General features: G+C 43.7%; 1 protein-coding gene and 1 non-coding gene across 3 annotated transcripts in view; both read right to left on the bottom strand.

Moving 5' to 3' along the window:
• Positions 1–17007, bottom strand: part of trpm7 (transient receptor potential cation channel, subfamily M, member 7) — a 986641-nt gene that overhangs the window by 28844 nt on the left and 940790 nt on the right. For both annotated transcript variants that reach the window (XM_030721294.1, XM_030721304.1), the window contains exons 8-17: positions 15962–16136; positions 13928–14051; positions 7208–7280; positions 5758–5858; positions 5171–5305; positions 5015–5068; positions 4782–4922; positions 996–1124; positions 598–875; positions 272–500 (exon numbers count right to left, since the gene is read on the bottom strand). In XM_030721294.1, coding sequence (XP_030577154.1) covers positions 272–500; positions 598–875; positions 996–1124; positions 4782–4922; positions 5015–5068; positions 5171–5305; positions 5758–5858; positions 7208–7280; positions 13928–14051; positions 15962–16136 — 1439 coding nt within the window. The remainder of the gene's footprint in view (positions 1–271; positions 501–597; positions 876–995; positions 1125–4781; positions 4923–5014; positions 5069–5170; positions 5306–5757; positions 5859–7207; positions 7281–13927; positions 14052–15961; positions 16137–17007) is intronic.
• LOC115778435 (U6 spliceosomal RNA) lies at positions 16705–16810 on the bottom strand. Its single transcript, XR_004019807.1, has one exon. It is a non-coding gene; the product is annotated as a U6 spliceosomal RNA (small nuclear RNA).

Raw genomic sequence — 17007 nt, 5'->3', positions numbered from 1 at the left:
TTACTGTAATGTAAGTCATTTTCATTAGCTGCATTAGGTCTAACCTAGATTTTCAAGAAATGTACTCCTAAAATAAAAGCTTTATTCCTCGACAAATCATTTAGCAAGTACATAGGATTAGGTTTTATTTATGCTCATATTTTTGTTGACCATTTAAATAACAGGTACTGAAAACAATTCTTGTATATTAGATCTGGAAGTGGTAAATCCCACACCAAAATGCTGCCAGCTTTATTTGCTACTAAAAATAAAATCTAAATGGAACATGAACCTTGTACCAGGAGTTCTTGCGCATGTTCAGCCGTCCCATCCACATGTCTGACAGCAGCATCTGGGTGCAGGTATGAGCCACAAAGGGCCGCAAGTGGGAGGAGACAGCCAGCTTCAAACAGGTGGAGTTGCTCCAGTTCTTTAGCTCATAGGTCAGAAGCTTCATGGCCATAGTCTCATCCTGCCTGAATGACTGCTCCAGCAGGTCCACTGCCAATGTTCCAAACTCACTGCGATACATAAACACGATAAGTTCACACCTGATATATAAAAAAAAAAGAATTTCATACATTTCTGAAATGTATCAAAAGTCAACGAAACTCTTACTTTGAGTACTCCTTGAGCTTCTCTGAGGTATCATCCACCACGTCACTCTTCTTGGCCTCATAGCTCATAGACCGGCAGAGTTTGCAGGCCACCAGTGCCTTTGCCATGTTCTCCTCTCCATGTTGCCAGAAGAAGAGTGACATTTTCTGCCTTTTCATCAGCACAGCCCACACCAGGAGCTCATTAAAAGGGTAGGGAAAACGTCGCGTCTCTGGGTCATCAATATCCACAATTTCTTCTTTGCTTCTCTTTTTGTTCTGCTCAGTGGAAGACTCAAGCTGACAAAAGACGGGAAATTAATGATGGGTGTTAGGAGACAGATCATACTGTTAACAGTGGCTCCCGACATGCTGGGACTTCTAATCACTACAGCCTTTCACAGTTTTAAGCATGTTTACCTTGGGTTTGTATGGTTGTGCAGTCTTAATAAAATGGTTGTGCCTCGTCTTCTCCTTCTTGTCAGCCTGCATGCTAAAAGACTCATGACTTTTTCTCAAACCAGGACCTGGTGTGTGACGCCCAGACCTCTGTGCAAAAACAAGAAGCCATATTCAGAGTTACTAGATCAAAAAATGTCATCAATCCATCCATCCATTTCCTGCTTCTTATCTGGGTTCAGGCTGCAATGGCAGCAGTCAAACCAGAGAAGGCCAAATCTCCCTCTCCTTGGGCACCTCCTTTAGCTCATTTGGGGAGATAACACGTCATTCCCAAAAGACAATCTCTCCAGTAGGGATGCGCCGATCCGATATTCAGTATCGGTATCGGTCCGATAATGGCCTAAATTACTGGATCGGATATCGGAAAGAAATAAAAAAAACGTAATCCGATACATTAAATAACGTTTCGCTCACATTAGCTGCATTACAGTGCTCGGTCGTCTTCTTCTTCTTGTGGGTTTGCGGTTGACCAAACCAGCTTAGAGCTGCATTACCACCACCTACTGGAATGGAGTGGGGGATCAGGAGTTAGAAAACAACCCCCTCAGATCCTCCGTCGCTGCGACGGATTCCCTTTGACACTGAGCGATCATCGCTGACATGTTTTTCCGCCTCCACCGCTCTCTGCCTTGTTTGTGTGCTGTGCTCGCTGTGCTGAGAATCAGCTGTTATTTTTTTCTCTACTTCAGCTCCCGGACATACTGCTAGCGAGTGCAGCTATTAGCTCTGGTGACCGTCCGGTACCGGAAGAACCCCTTCCCCGTCAAAATATTTTTGATACTTTAATCCCTGATTTGTGACTAAATATAGACCTGCAGTAGAAACGTATTTAGGAGAATGCTTGTAAATATAAAGCATTACAAGATTGCGCTCACGCAGCCCCCAGTTTTTCACGTGAACACTGATGACGCAACAGCAGCAGTCAGCTGATTTACGTGCAGTCTGTCTGCACAAGCGGAAAGAGGCGGAGCCGGCGCGCTCAGATGGAGCAGAAGGAAATGTTTTTCTAGTGTCCAAAAGAAGCCTTTTCGTCCCTGTAACCTCCACTAAACCTTTACTGGGAAACAGCTGGAGGTCCTTCATCAACCACCTGATCAGTAAGTGAAGAAAAGAACTTTGTAGCTGCTCCATCCACCCTGTTTGTTTCACACAGGGAAAAACTGCAGTACGGAAGTTAAAATATGCAGATGAACTGTTAATATGAAAAAAGTATTTCTTATCCAGTTACTTGGGTAATCAATATAAATAGAATATACAATTGCTAAAATAATCGATAGTTGCAGCCCTAATGAAATTTGCAACATGCCATAAGCATCACCTTCTCACACAGAAGCAACAGGATTCAGGTGACAGTTATTGTTGTAAGTTTATTTATATAGCGTTTTTCACAGACAGAAAAGCGCTGTACAATAATTAAAACACAATATCACCCCCCACCCCCAGAAAACACTATGTTAAAAACATAATAACATTACCATATTAAAAGAAAAAGAATAAAAATAAAGTCAGAAACCAGAAAGCCTGGTTAAACAGAAAAGTTTTCAACTATTTTTTAAATGATGCCACAGAGTCAGCTAAATGGAGCTGGAGTGGTAAACAGTTCCAGAGCTTTGGTGCCACTGCCTAAAAAGCTCTGCCCGCCCTGGTCCTTAGTCTTGTATGTGGGACAACTAAAAGACTTTGATTTTGTTGTGTGAGAGACTGTTGACTTCTTTTTAAAAAATTTTTTTAAATGTTTTTAAATGCCTGGATCAATTTTAAATATCGGATTTATATCGGTATCGGCCGATATCCAAATGTAAAATATCGGTATCGGTATCGGACATAAAAAAGTGGTATCGTGCCATCCCTACTCTCCAGTGTGTCCTCGGTCAGACCTAGGGACTTCTTCTAGTCGGTATGCCCAAAACACCTCACCAAGAAGGTGTCCAGGAGGCATCCTAGTCAGATGACCAAACAATCTCAACTGGCTCATTTTGATGTGGAGGAGTAATGGCTCTACTCTGAGCCCCTCCCGAAGGGCTGAGCTCCTCCCCCCTAGCTCTAAGGGAGGGCCCAGCAACCTTTCAGAGGCAGCTCATTTTCATGGCTTGTGTCCACAAGTTCATTCTTTTGGTCACTACCCAAGGGTTGTGACACTAAGTGAAGATAGGAACATATATTGACCAGTAAATCAACAGCTTTCTTTTCACACTCAGCTTTCTCTTTATTACGACAGACAGATACAGTGCCTACATTGCTGCATACTCCTCCATTTGGAGCAGCAACTCATCTCTGAACTGGAGAGAACAATCCATCCTTTTCTGGTTGAGGACCATGGTCTCAGACTTAGAAGTACTGATTCTAATCCCAACCACTTCACACTAGTGTATGCTGGAGGTCACTGCTTGATGAGGCCGACGGAACCACATCATCTGTAAAGAGCAGAGATGTGATCCTGAGGCCACCAAAACGAAGAGCCTCTGCCACTTGGCTGCATCTAGAGAGTATTCATAAATGTTATGAACAGAATCAGTGATAATGAGCAGCCCTGGTGGAGTCAAACTCTTTCCAGGAATGGCCTGTAGCAATGGGTCAATCACCCCGTACTCCTGAAGCACCACCCACAAGATGCCCCAAGGGAATAAGGTCAAATGCTTTCTCCATGTCCAAGCCCACAAAACACTTGTAGACTGGCTGGGCAAACTCCCACAAATCCAAACACAACCTTGAGAGGATAAATAACTGATATTGTGTTCCATGACAAGGACAGAAACTGCAGTACTCTTCCTGAATCGGGGCTGTGGCTAATGGATGGTCTCTCCTCCTAACAACCCTGGCATAGACCTTCCCAGGATGGCTGAGGAGCGTGATCCCTCTAACTGGAGCAGACCCTCAGGACCCTCTTCTTGAAAAAGAGGACTACCATTCTCCTCTGCCAATTCAGAGGCACTGTCCCCTACTTCCATGCAATGCTGTAGAAGCACGCCAACCAAGACAGCACTACAAAATCCAGAGTTTTAAGGAACTCAGGGCAATTCTCCACAGCTAACGGGGAGCTTTTTGACTATTTTAGTGACCTCAGCCATAGTGATGGGTAAGTCACTATGTCCCCAGACTCTGCTTCCATTATAGAAAGTGTGTTAGTGGGTTTGAGGAGATCCTTTAAAGTATTTTATCCACCACCTGACTCAGTTGAGGTCAGCAGCCCTCTGTCCCCACTAGTCTGCCATGTGAGCAGGAAGCTACTATCCCTCCTGAGTTACCTGACTGATTGCTAGAAAATCTTGCTCTATGATCTCATCAAACTCCTCCCACACCAGATTTTTTTGCTTCAGCTACTCCTAGGGCCATACTCCACTTGGCCTGTTGGTATCTTACCAGCTGGCTCTAGAGTCCCACAAGCCAACCTAAGCTTGACGGCTCACTTCACCTCTGATGTCCACCATCTCGTTTGAGGGTTACTGCCACAATGGGCACCAACCACCTTGTGGTCATAGCTCCGTACAGCAGCTTCAGCAGTGGAGGTGTGAAACATAGTCTACTCGGACTCAATGTACTCAGCCTCCCTCAGAATGCTGTCGAAGCTCTGCCGGAGGTAGAAACTGAAGATCTTGCGGACCAGGACCTCTGCTAGACACTCCCAACGCACCTTCACTACACGTTTGGGTATGCCCTGTCCGGTCTGTACAGCATTGATGGATTCAAGTTAAAACAAAATAAAAGTGACACTGGCATATTTTAAAAATGTCAACCGTTTCTCACCCTACTGTTTCCATGAAGATTGTTGTAAATGATTCGAAAGCGTTTCCTGGTGTAGTTGCACCTATACGTCCCACCCATCAGGTACTCAATAACCAGACCGACATCAATCAATGTGATTTTATAGTTTGGAGGCAGATGGCTCTGTAAAAAGGTGCAATGATCAGAGATTAAGAAGATTAAAATTCGTATCAGTCAAAGTGATCATATAAACTGATAGGAAGTGAACCAATTACCTGTTTGACATCTCTAACAAGGTGAAGGAGAGTTGGGTTGTTGGGAGGCTGTTTCTGTAATAAAAGAAAATATAAAGAACACGCATTTAAAACGACATACCTTTTATATCCATCATCTCTTTGATTTAGTAACTAGTACGTGACACAAGATGGTACCGTGTTGTAAAGCTCCTCCAGCCGACTGATTGTCAGGAAACGGTGCATGCTCACTCCATTCTCTATGAGCAGCTTAACAAAGTCCACTCTGTCCATTACAAGTGCATCCAACATTGCTTGTTCCAAAGAGCTCACCTACACACAAAAGATAAACGTGCTTTCATGAAGCTTTTTTTTTTTTTCATAGAAAATCATTATTTATAAAACAAACCTAGGGGAAAAAGACAAAAAACAAACAAAACACACACACGCACACACAAATTAAAAAAACAAAAATAGAATATATATATTATACATCCTCTCATTTACTCAAGAGCCAGAAGTCTTCCAGTTTTAAAATAAACAAAGGCACTGAGGGCTGCTTATAAAGACAACTGTAATAGGGTTCATGTTACAGTCAAGACAAGCAATTCATGGCAGTCTGCCCAAGCAAGGTCCCCTGGCTCTTCAGACTACAAACTGTGGTCAACAGAGATTCTGGAATTATTCTGTGCAAGTCCAAAGGTTTGTAGCTAATGCTGAGCTAAGCAAACATTCCTGGGAGTTGTGGCTCACGCATACAGAGACAAACAAACATGTAGACATACCAGGAGCTGCTGTCCGTACACAAACACGTGATTCTTGGCAATGTCTACACGGTCCCAGGCCAAAGTCAGGACCAGCTGATCAAAAGCAGATGCATTTGTGCCTGAAACACACAGGTACAGCCATGTGTAAACACATACATAAACACATACAACTTCACAGGCAACTAAAGCCTTATTAACTGTGTATTTCCTGTTAGCCAACATGCAGGATTAGAGGGCATTAGGAGAGCATGCCCAGCGCAGTAATACAGTCAATTACACACTAATACAGCCACAGAGCAGATTAGACTACAAAGTAAATCCCTGCTCAGTCACTGGTCTCTTCCACACTAATCTGCCTGATTGTACTTCAAGAACCATCTGAATCAAATGATCATGACCACAGGACACACAATTTATGTTGTCTGGATATAAAAAGTAAATTCTTAAATCTGAGCCCTATTTGCTTATGTTTTTGTGTCTTAATTTCACATACAAACAGAAACTAAGAAAGGAAGCAAATGTGTAGAAACAGCTATCACTTTTTGCTTCCAACAACTAATTAGTCTAATCGTCACAGATGGTCTGAAAGAACATTTTAAACTCTTGGAAAAAACAGTTAGAGGTATTTTTGGTTTAAATTAGTCTTTAGGCCCCAAGAAGGTGGAAAAATAATGTCCATGTTTAAAAATACCAGAATGTTTCTTCTGCCTAAATCACTTAAGTCACAACATTCATCTTAGTGGAAAACTCAGGGATTTCTGAAGAAACCCCAATATTTTTAAAAGCAACGAGAGCTGTTGCACCCAAAGATCTTTTTAAGGGTGGGCTATTGCTGTGCTAAGATAACAGCACCTTAGGCTGTCAAATATTTGCCCAAGTGGATATTTCAGGCATCAAGTTTTATCTTCTGACTGTCTAAACTTCTTTCTCTGAATAGCCATCAATTGTAGTCACTTAAAAATGCCTACCTTTTGTCTAAATAAACTGGAATGTGGGTGAACAAGAAGCACATATATGCTGCACCTAACCTCATTCCCTTTTGTCAAGAGAAGTTTGTTGAAACAAAGACATTTCAATTTAACAATATTTTAATTATAGAATTATAAGAAAGATTCTCAGAATAATGAAAAGACATGATAAAAAGTTTTTTAAAAACAGGATACAGAGAAGAGTGGGATAAGGCTTTGAGAAAGAGAGCTCACTGACTGCTGGAATAAGGAGGCCATGTGAATGCGAGCAACATGATCTCCTCAGAGCTGAAAGAAAAGGGCACACTGGGGCTAACTGTGTTCTCAAAGCATATCTATATCATAATAAAAACATTGCAAAGTCTCAAAACCTTAACCTCCAAATACCAATCACTGCAGTATATGAACAGACGGAATCAGCTTTACGTGACTTTCATTCTTGGCTCCTTTATTAAAGAAAAAGAAGGGATAAAAGGTCCAGAAAAAAGTAATTTACTAACCTTGGAGTAAGGCCCTTAGGATTGCTACATCAATGTCCTGGCTTTCCTCAGAACTGATGTGAAACACAGTGATCTGTTTAAAATAAAAAAAAAAAAAATAAAAAAATAAAAAAAAAAAAGAAGATTAAAAGGCTCCCACAGACATTATCCACGTGTCTGAAGTTAAATTCCAACAATGAAATAATTTCTACTACTTAGTGAAATCAGCTATTGTCAGTAATATGCAAGAAAACAGGCTTTACAGAACAGATTCAGTGTAACTTCTGAAGTAGTGCGTTATTGTTTCAGGTAGTTAATAGGATATCAAACAGTGAGAGGTAATGTTACAATGGAGTATATAAGGAGAGACGTGACACATGACACAATTTGCATCAGAATGTGTGTTCCTTCTCTGACTTAATCCATGTTTACAAAGAAACACAAAATTCTTATTTCTAGGTTTGGCTGACTTTTACATTCCCAGGATTATAATGTGTTTAGCGTCCAGTGCCAATCAAAACATATCAGTGCAATTAGAAATAAAAAGACTCAAAGTCTCGCTTTTTTTGAAAGTATGAAAGTAAAAGTAGCTGTTGATTTGGAACAGTTTTCAGTAAAACTGTGCAATTAACCAACATTTACAGTGTATCACAAAAGTGAGTACACCCCTCACATGTCTGCATATATTTAAGTATATCTTTTCATGGGACAACACTGACAAAATGACACAATGAAAAATAGTCTGTGTGCAGCTTATATAACAGTCTTCATGTAGAGCAACAATTCATCTTGTAAGATCCTCAGAGAGTTCTTTGCCATAAGGTGCCATGTTGGAACTTTCAGTGACCAGAATGAGAGAGTGTGAGAGCTGTACTACAAAATTGAACACACCTGCTCCCTATGCACATCTGAGACCTAGCAACACTAACGAGTCACATGACATTTTGGAGGGGAAATGACAAGCAGTGCTCAAATTGGACATTTACATGTGTAGTCTCTTAGGGGTGTACTCACTTTTGTTGCCGGTGGTTTAGACATTAATGGCTGTATATTGAGTTATTTTGAGAGAAGAATAAATTTACACTGTTATATAAGCTGCACACAGACTACTTTTCATTTGTCAAAGTGTCATTTTGTCAGTGTTGTCCCATGAAAAGATATACTTAAATATCTGCAGAAATGTGAGGGGTGTACTCACTTTTGTGATACACTGTATATTCACTTATTTCCAACAATTACGAAAAAAGGTATAAGATAAAATCTTTTTTGAAATAATTCTCATTTTGTTTCACATGTTGAATGTGTTGCTGGCCTCAAATTCAAAATGAGTGAATATTTGCAAAAAAACAAAGTTTATCCGTTTTAACATTAAATATCTTGTCTTTGTAGTGTATTCAATTGAATGTAGGTTGAAAAGGATTTGCAAATCATCATATTCTGTTTTTACCGTATTTTTCATACTATAAGGCACACTTAAAATCCTTAAATTTTCTCAAAAATTGGCAGTGCGCCTTATAATCCGTTGCACCTTATGTAAGAATTCTTGTTGCGTTTACTGACCTTGAACCAATTTTTTTGTGGTACACTGCGCTCAAAAATCTGTCAAAATGTTTTAGTGCGACTTTGGTAAAGGACGCTTCACAAATATTGACATTTTCCAGAGCGTACGACGGGGTGAGGGGGTAACACCCAGCGTACACTTTTCAAATAGTTAGAAAATGTTGGTCTGTCTGTGTAATTTGAGCTCTGCCGTCTGACCGCCGATGACCGAGGCATCCACACTATTCCGTGGTCTGCAGCGATATGGGATCCGGTCTGGCAGATCAGTTCAAAGGCCTCATTAAATTCTCTAAAATACGCCATCATCGATTCACAAAATGACTCTACTCACGATATTAGACAGGAACATGCTGTGAGGGCGGCGCAGCAGGTGTGGAAAGCAACCAAAGCCACTGGAGATAAATTCAGCAAGAAGTGTAAATATTGTTCCAAAAATGGAAACCGTACGCACTAAACCGCAGAAAACAATGATGGATTTTATTCTACATGTTCCAGGCCTATCTTCATCTATGCTGGCAGGTATATTTGTGCGTAATCTGGTGATCGGCAGCCCAGGGGTGTGTGCGCTGTCCTCCTTGGTGCCAAAGAGAGGTTGGGGCGATGCCACAGCGTATGAAGGGACGCAGTACAAGTGCTGTATGTACACAAAACATGGTGATAGTGGAGTTTTCAGGTTGCTGGTGTTGTGTCAAAAAGGGATTTTTTCTTTGCTTATATCGGTAAATATACTGGTGCACAGGATTTATGAAGGGCTTATATATAAAATGAAGAAACGACTTGTTCTTACCTTCATTACTAAAGAATATAAATGCAGCATCTGTTGGCGAGAGATTGCCAGCAAAAGTTGCCCTTTTATTAACAATTAAATGGTTGCTGTGTGCCACAACCAAAACAAAACAGTAACAATGAGACTGACTTGGATAATGACGAGAGGGAATCTGCATGCTTGATGCCGAAATCACCCAACTGTTCAACTCAGACACTCAAGATGAAGAATTTGATGGATTTGTGGAAGATGAATGATTTAAAATGTGAGTGTATTTTTCTGTATTTGTTACAACTGAACAATATTCTGAGTTATTGTGAATAAGTTGAATAAAGTTCAACTTACCTGATGCTTTTGTTTCACTCTACATGTTTTATCATGCGCCTTATAACCCGGTGTGCCTTATGTATGAAAACAGACCCGTTCATTGATATTGCGCCTTATCTATCCATCCATCCATTCTCTTCCTCTTATCCGGGGCTGGGTCGCGGGGGCAGGAGCCTAAGCAGAGAAGCCCAGGCTTCCCTCTCCCCAGCCACCTCCTCCAGCTCATCTGCAGGGACCCCAAGGCGTTCCCAGGCCAGCCGAGATATATAATCTCTCCAGTGTGTCCTAGGTCTACCACGGGGCCTCCTCCTGGTGGGACATGCCAGGAACACCTCACCCAAGAAGTGGCCAGGAGGCATCCTAATCAGATGCCCGAGCCACCTCAACTGGCTCCTTTCGATGTGGAGGAGCAACGGCTCTACTCTGAGCCCCTCCCAGATGGCTGCACTCCTCACCTTATCTCTAAGGCAGAGGCCAGCCACCCTTCGAAGGAAACTCATTTCTGCCGCTTGTATTCCCGATCTTATTCTTTCGGTCACTACCCAAAGCTCGTGACCATAGGTGAGGGTAGGAACGTAGATCGACTGGTAAATCGAGAGCTTTGCTTTTACACTAAGCTCCCTCTTCACCACGACAGACCGGTGCAGCGTCCGCATCACTGCAGAAGCAGCCCCGATCCGTCTGTCGATCTCCCGCTCCCTTCTCCCATCACTCATGAACAAGACCCCGAGATACTTGAACTCCTCCACTTGGGGCAAGAACTCGTTCCTGAGCCGGAGAGGGCACTCCACCCTTTTCCGGCTGAGGACCATGGCCTCAGACTTAGAGGTGCTGGTTCTGATGCCGGCCGCTTCACACTCGTCTGCAAACCGTTCCACTGCGAGCTGGAGGCCACCCCCTGATGAAGCCAACAGGACCGCATCATCTGCAAAGAGCAGAGATGAGACTCTGAGGCCACCAAGGAAGAAGCCTTCTGCCACCTGGCTACGCCTAGAAATTCTGTCCATAAAAATTATGAACAGAATCGGTGACAAAGGGCAGCCCTGACGGAGTCCAACACCCACGGGAAACGAATTCGACTTATCAGCTATACGGACCAAGCTCTCACTGCGGTTGTACAGAGATTGAATGGCCCGCAACAACGGGCCAGACACCCCATACTCCCGCAGGACCTCCCAAAGGATACCCCAAGGGACATGGTCGAATGCCTTCTCCAAGTCCACAAAGCACATGTAGATTGGTTGGGCAAACTCCCACGCACACTCGAATATCCTTGAGAGGATAAAGAGCTGGTCCAGCGTTCTGCAGCCAGGATGAAAACCGCATTGTTCCTCCTGAATCCGAGGTTCGACTAACGGACGGACCCTCCTTTCCAGCACCCTGGCATAGACGTTTCCGGGGAGGCTGAGGAGTGTGATCCCCCGAAAATTGGAGCACACCCTCCGGTCTCCCTTCTTGAAGATGGGGACCACCACCCTGGTCTGCCAATCCAGTGGCACTGCCCCAGATCTCCACGTGATGTTGCAGAGGCATGTCAACCAAGACAGCCCTACAACATCCAGAGCCTTCAGGAACTCAGGGCGAATCTCGTCCACCCCAGGGGCCCTGCCACCAAGGAATTGTTTAACTACCTCAGTGACCTCACCCCCAGTGATGTTCAAGTCATCTCCCTTGTCCCCAGACTCTGCTTCCACTACAGAAGGCGTGTCAGTGGGATTCAGGAGGTCCTCGAAGTATTCCTTACACCGTCCGACTATAGCCTCAGTCGAAGTCAGCAGCACCCCATCCGCACTTTAAACCGTGTGAGTGGAGCACTGCTTTCCCCTCCTGAGTCGCCTGACGGTTTGCCAGAGTCACTTCGATGCTGTCCGAAAGTCTTTTTCCATAGCCTCACCGAACTCCTCCCACACCTGAGTTTTTGCTTTGGCCACTGCCTGAGCTGCATTCCTCTTGGCCTGCCGATACCTGTCAGCTGCCTCCGGAGTCCCACAGGCCAACCAAGCCGGATAGGACTCTTTCTTCAGCTTCATGGCTCCCTTCACCTCCGGTGACCACCATCTGGTTCGGGGGTTACCACCATGACAGGCACCAACCACCTTGCAACCACAGCTCTGAGCAGCAGCCTCAACAATGGAGGTGCGGAACATGGTCCATTCGGACTCAATGTCCTCAGCCTCCCTCGGAATGCTGTCGAAGTTCTGCCGGAGGTGGGAGTTGAAGATCTCCCGGACTGGGGCTTCTGCCAGGCATTCCCAGCGCACCCTCACAATACGTTTAGGTGCGCCAGGTCTGTCCAGTATCTTCACCCGCCACCTGATCCAACTCACTACCAGGTGGTGATCAGTGGACAGCTCAGCTCCTCTCTTCACCCGAGTGTCCAGAACATACGTCCGCAGATCTGATGATACGATTACAAAATCGATCATCGACCTGAGACCTAGGGTGTCCTGGTGCCATGTGCACTTATGGACATCCTTATGTTCGAACATGGTGTTTGTTATGGACAAACTGTGGTTTGCACAGAAGTCCAACAACAAAACACCATACGGGTTCAGATCAGGCAGGCTGTTCCTCCCAATCATGCCCCTCCAGGTCTCACTGTCATTGCCCACATGAGCGTAAAAGTCTCCCAGCAAGACTATGGAGTCACCAGATGGAGCACTCTTCAGCACCCCGCCCAGCAACTCCAAAAAGGGTGGGTACTCTGAACTGTCATTCGGCGCATAAGCGCAAACAACAGTCAGGACCCGTTCCCCGGCCCGAAGGCACAGGGAAAGTACCCTCTCGTCCACCGGTGAAAACTCCGACATACAGGCAGCAAGCCGGGGGGATACAAAAATACCCACCCCAGCTTGCCGCCTCTCACTGAGGGCAACTCCAGACTGGAACAGAGTCCAGCCCTTCTCCAGGAGACTGGTTCCAGAGCCCAGGCCATGTATTGAGGTGAGCCCAACTATATCTAGCTGGTATCTCTCAACCTCACGCACTAGCTCAGGCTCCTTCCCCACCAGAGAGGTGACATTCCATGTCCCAATAGCCAGTCTCGATAGCCGGGGATCGGTCCGCCAGGGCCTCCGCCCTTGGCCACCGCCCGACACACATTGCACCCGACCCCTACGATGCCTCCTGCGGATGGTGGGCCTACAGGAGGGCGGGCCCATGTAACCTCTTCATGCTGCGCCCGGCCGAGCACCACGGGCTAATGCCCGGCCACCAGATGCTCTCCCTCAAGATCCCTCCCCAGGCCTGGCTCCAGGGTGGGGCCCTGGTAACCCTATCCCAGGCAGGGTAAACTGTTCCCTTGCTGTTACAAACATAGGGGTCTTCTGAACCGCTCTTTGTCTGGACCCTCACCCAGAACCAGTTTGCCATGGGAGACCCTACTAGGGGGATAAGCCCCAGGCAACATAGCTCCTGGGATCACTGGGACACACAAACCCCTCCACCATGATAAGGTGGTGATTCACGGAGGAGTATTGCGCCTTATGGTCCACAAAATACGGTATTTGTTTTACACAACATCCCAACCTCCATGTGGTTGTAAAACCAATTCCGCTGTTTATAAATACTTTAGTTATAATAAAGACTCCAATGTTCAACAAATGCAAGGGAGACTGGGGACATTGAATCTGAATGGACTATACTCTGCATCTCTATTGCTGAAATGTCTGTTTCAAAAGTTGTGTTATACTATTAAATAATCATTAGAATTTTTATCCCAGTTCCAAGAATGACAAAATTTAAACAAACAGAAAAAAATATACACATGTCCTACTGACTTCTTGGTAAGATTATACTTTGTGCTTACATCTCCCAAACCCCTGCTTGATGGTGGGTGTCGCTGGGTGGAGGTAAAGTCTCAGTTTCATTTGGGTGGGGAGCCCACAGTATCACACTTTGAACCCCCCACTTGAGTTGAAACCTGAACCACCTCCATTCACTACTCCTGGTACTTTTAGTTTTCATACATTTGTTTCATCTGTTTAATCCCTCTGAACTTCACAAAGTACCCACGCTGTCAGTGAAAATGAGTTAATATGAATGAGAAGTGAGAACAACTACATGCAATTAAAAAAATGAATGTTTACCAGTTCTTTGCTCTTCATGCACTCCATCAGTGTCTGAAAGAGATGGATTGCTTCACCCTGGCTGAAGTTGAAGGTTTTCTTGATGGTTGCAATGATATCTGTTTCCACTCCATCAGGAAGACCACTGTTGAATAGGTTCAGTATGGTTACAGTCACACTACTGAAACATGCAGTATAAAATGTTTTATGGGCTTGATTCCACTGCATTATCCATGCTATACTTCATTAGCATCACAGATGACATAAATTTGCATAAATTTCTAGGCTAATACTGGTGACAGAACAAATTGTCAGCCTGTGCAGAATTTCTTTCCACTTAATTTTGTGACATATTTCCCCTTTTATGCCATGAAAACAAGTCTCTTGAAAACAGAAGGTTTGAAGGTGGATGGGCCTTCTGTGCTTGAGATGAATGGGCCTTCTGTGCTTGAGATGAATATTAGACATATCTACTCTCACTGGTATCAAAGACCACAGATTAGAAAACTTTAATCTATTCACAAATACTTTATCAAGTATCTTGAGGAATCACACTCCTCAGCCACCCTGGTCTATGTCAGGGAACTGGAGAGGAGAGTCCATCTGTTTGCCAAACCTCCATTTCAGGAAGAACAATGTGGTTTTTGTCCTGGTCACAGAACATTGGACAAACTCTTTATTCTCTTGAGAATGTTTGAAGGTGAATGGGAGTTTGCCAAACCAGTCTACATGTCTTTTGTGAACTTGGAGAAGGCATCTGACCAGGTCCCTTGAGGGATTCTGTGGGTGGTGCTTTGAGAGTACAGGGTATCTGGCCTGTTGTTGCAACATGACAGCATTATTAATAATAAGTCACACCCATTCCCAGTGGGATTTGGACTGCCCTTTGTCAAATATTCTAGTCATTTTTATAGACAGAATTTCTAGGTGGAATCAAGCGATGGAAAACTTCCACTTTCGTGATCTCAGGATGTCATCTCTGCTTTTTTGCAGATGATGCGGTTCTGTTGGTTTTATCTGGTGGCTGCTTCCAACTTGCACAGGGGTAGTTTGCAGGTGAGCGCGAAGAGCCAAAAGTGAGAATCAGCACCTCCAATCTGAGGCCATGGTTCTCAGCTGGAAAATGGAGTGCCGACTTCAGGTCATATACAAATTGCTGTCTCAAGGACAGAAATTTAAATATGTCAGGACCTTGTTCACAAGGATTGAGTGGACAGAGATTTACAAACTGATTGGAAAGCAACTACTAAACCTTATTCTTAGTTTAAGTCTCAATGCTTGGGACATATAAATGTCTCTTTTGTTAGAAATCACTCAATGTTTGTGTGAACATGATCAAAGCTGTACTGAAACACCCCCATTTGACAAAATTAACAGTGCTACTAATAACTTATTTAGATCAGCTTGGTTCAGTAAGATTTTACATGTCCGCTAATAAAAAAGGGCAATATAGAAATTCAACATTGAAGTGACTTTGAGATTAAATGAGGTTGTATGGGCATGTCTAGAATGAAAACTGGTCATGCATGACTCACTAAAAAGCACTCTGCAAGAGTTTCTGAACATTTCATTGGCATGTCAGTAGATTACATTTAAATGTGCTTGTCTCCAGCTCAGCTATTTTAAACTCTTCAATAACAGACTAGGATGTGGTTGAAATGTTAAAAATAGAAGGCAGAAATAGATGAAAGCCACCAACAACATTGTCATCAAGAGGAATTTAAAAGAAACAGAAAGGAAAAAAAGGGAAAAATTATGGTCTATACAGGGTCAGTAATTATTCACCAATAACAGCATTATACTGAAAGAAATTTGAGGAATCTTCTCACTATGACAACTGTAATGGTTTTAACACCACATTATAACTTTTAATAAAATGACTGAAATCTATCAGCTTCTATTACTTATATGTAAGGTTCCTCATGACATGGTGCTTACTGTTAACCTTTTACCTAATAAATTCTAACAAACACAAAAGTAAGTGGACCATGTAATGTTGGAAGACCAAGCATTCATTTAAGTTGTTTTTATGCCATCTGTGTGTGTGCATCCTACCCTCCCTCCTCAGTCTGCTTGTGGACGTAGGCCAATATATCAGCAGCACGGCCAGTCCCCTCACACACGACCACTGGGACAGGAGGGGTCTCCTGAAGATATTCCAGCACAGTCAGTATCACATTGGGGCCACCCTCAAAGATCAAGGCTACAACAGGAACACCCTGACCGATTCCTAGAAAAAAAAAAGACAAAAAACTTGCATAATTTTTTAAATAACATAATTACCATCTATTATAGTCTAATTCAAGCAAAACTACTTCACCAGAGTGAAAGAGACAGTGGGATTAAACTGCAGATTCTCAATGTAAAACACTGCGTTTGTCATATACTGATATGTCAAAGTACCATTTTCAGTGCACTTAAGAAAACTAGCTTGATGTCATATTTATGGGAAAAAAACTGAGAAAGGGCAAAAATAATTCCAGATAACATTTTATAACATATCATGGTATGGCAATATGAACATATTTGATTGATAATTAAAGTAGTCGATTGGTTGAAATATACAGTGTAAACGCACTCGTGCCAAAGCTCCCAGTACAAGCATGTGGAATGTGCCCATGTTGGTGTCTATGTGTGCATGCATGGTAGCAAGAAGGTGCTGCAAAATCACCTTGCCTACTGGACCAGAACGGCGGTCAGACTGAGAGCACTCAGTATCCAATTTACACAAACCATCTGGAGCCACTGGCATCAAACTATGAGGAAGCCCGACAAGAACAGCAAAAAGTGGTCATATCAAAATGTGGATACGCTTCACGAATTTGCGTGTCATCCTTGTGCAGGGGCCATGCTAATCTTCTCTGTATCGTATCCAATTTAGCGTACGCGCCTGCCGAAGCAGGCACGCTGACTGTAAGGAGGGGCCTGCCATATATACCCTGCCTTCCCCACGTCTCCCCTTCTAACGGTTGCCCATTTGCACCCTTAAAAACAAAGGCAAAGACAAAAGTGGGTGGAGCCAAACCACTTTTGAGGCAACATGTGCTACAGGACCAAGGACCTAATCCCAACCTTGCACAGCCAACATCTGACTAGTAAAT

The sequence above is a fragment of the Archocentrus centrarchus genome, chromosome 3, assembly GCF_007364275.1.
Source record: "Archocentrus centrarchus isolate MPI-CPG fArcCen1 chromosome 3, fArcCen1, whole genome shotgun sequence".
NCBI classification, from domain to species: domain Eukaryota; kingdom Metazoa; phylum Chordata; class Actinopteri; order Cichliformes; family Cichlidae; genus Archocentrus; species Archocentrus centrarchus.
The sequence above is the reverse complement of the archived record's forward strand: the minus strand, read 5'-3'. Positions and strand labels throughout refer to the sequence as shown.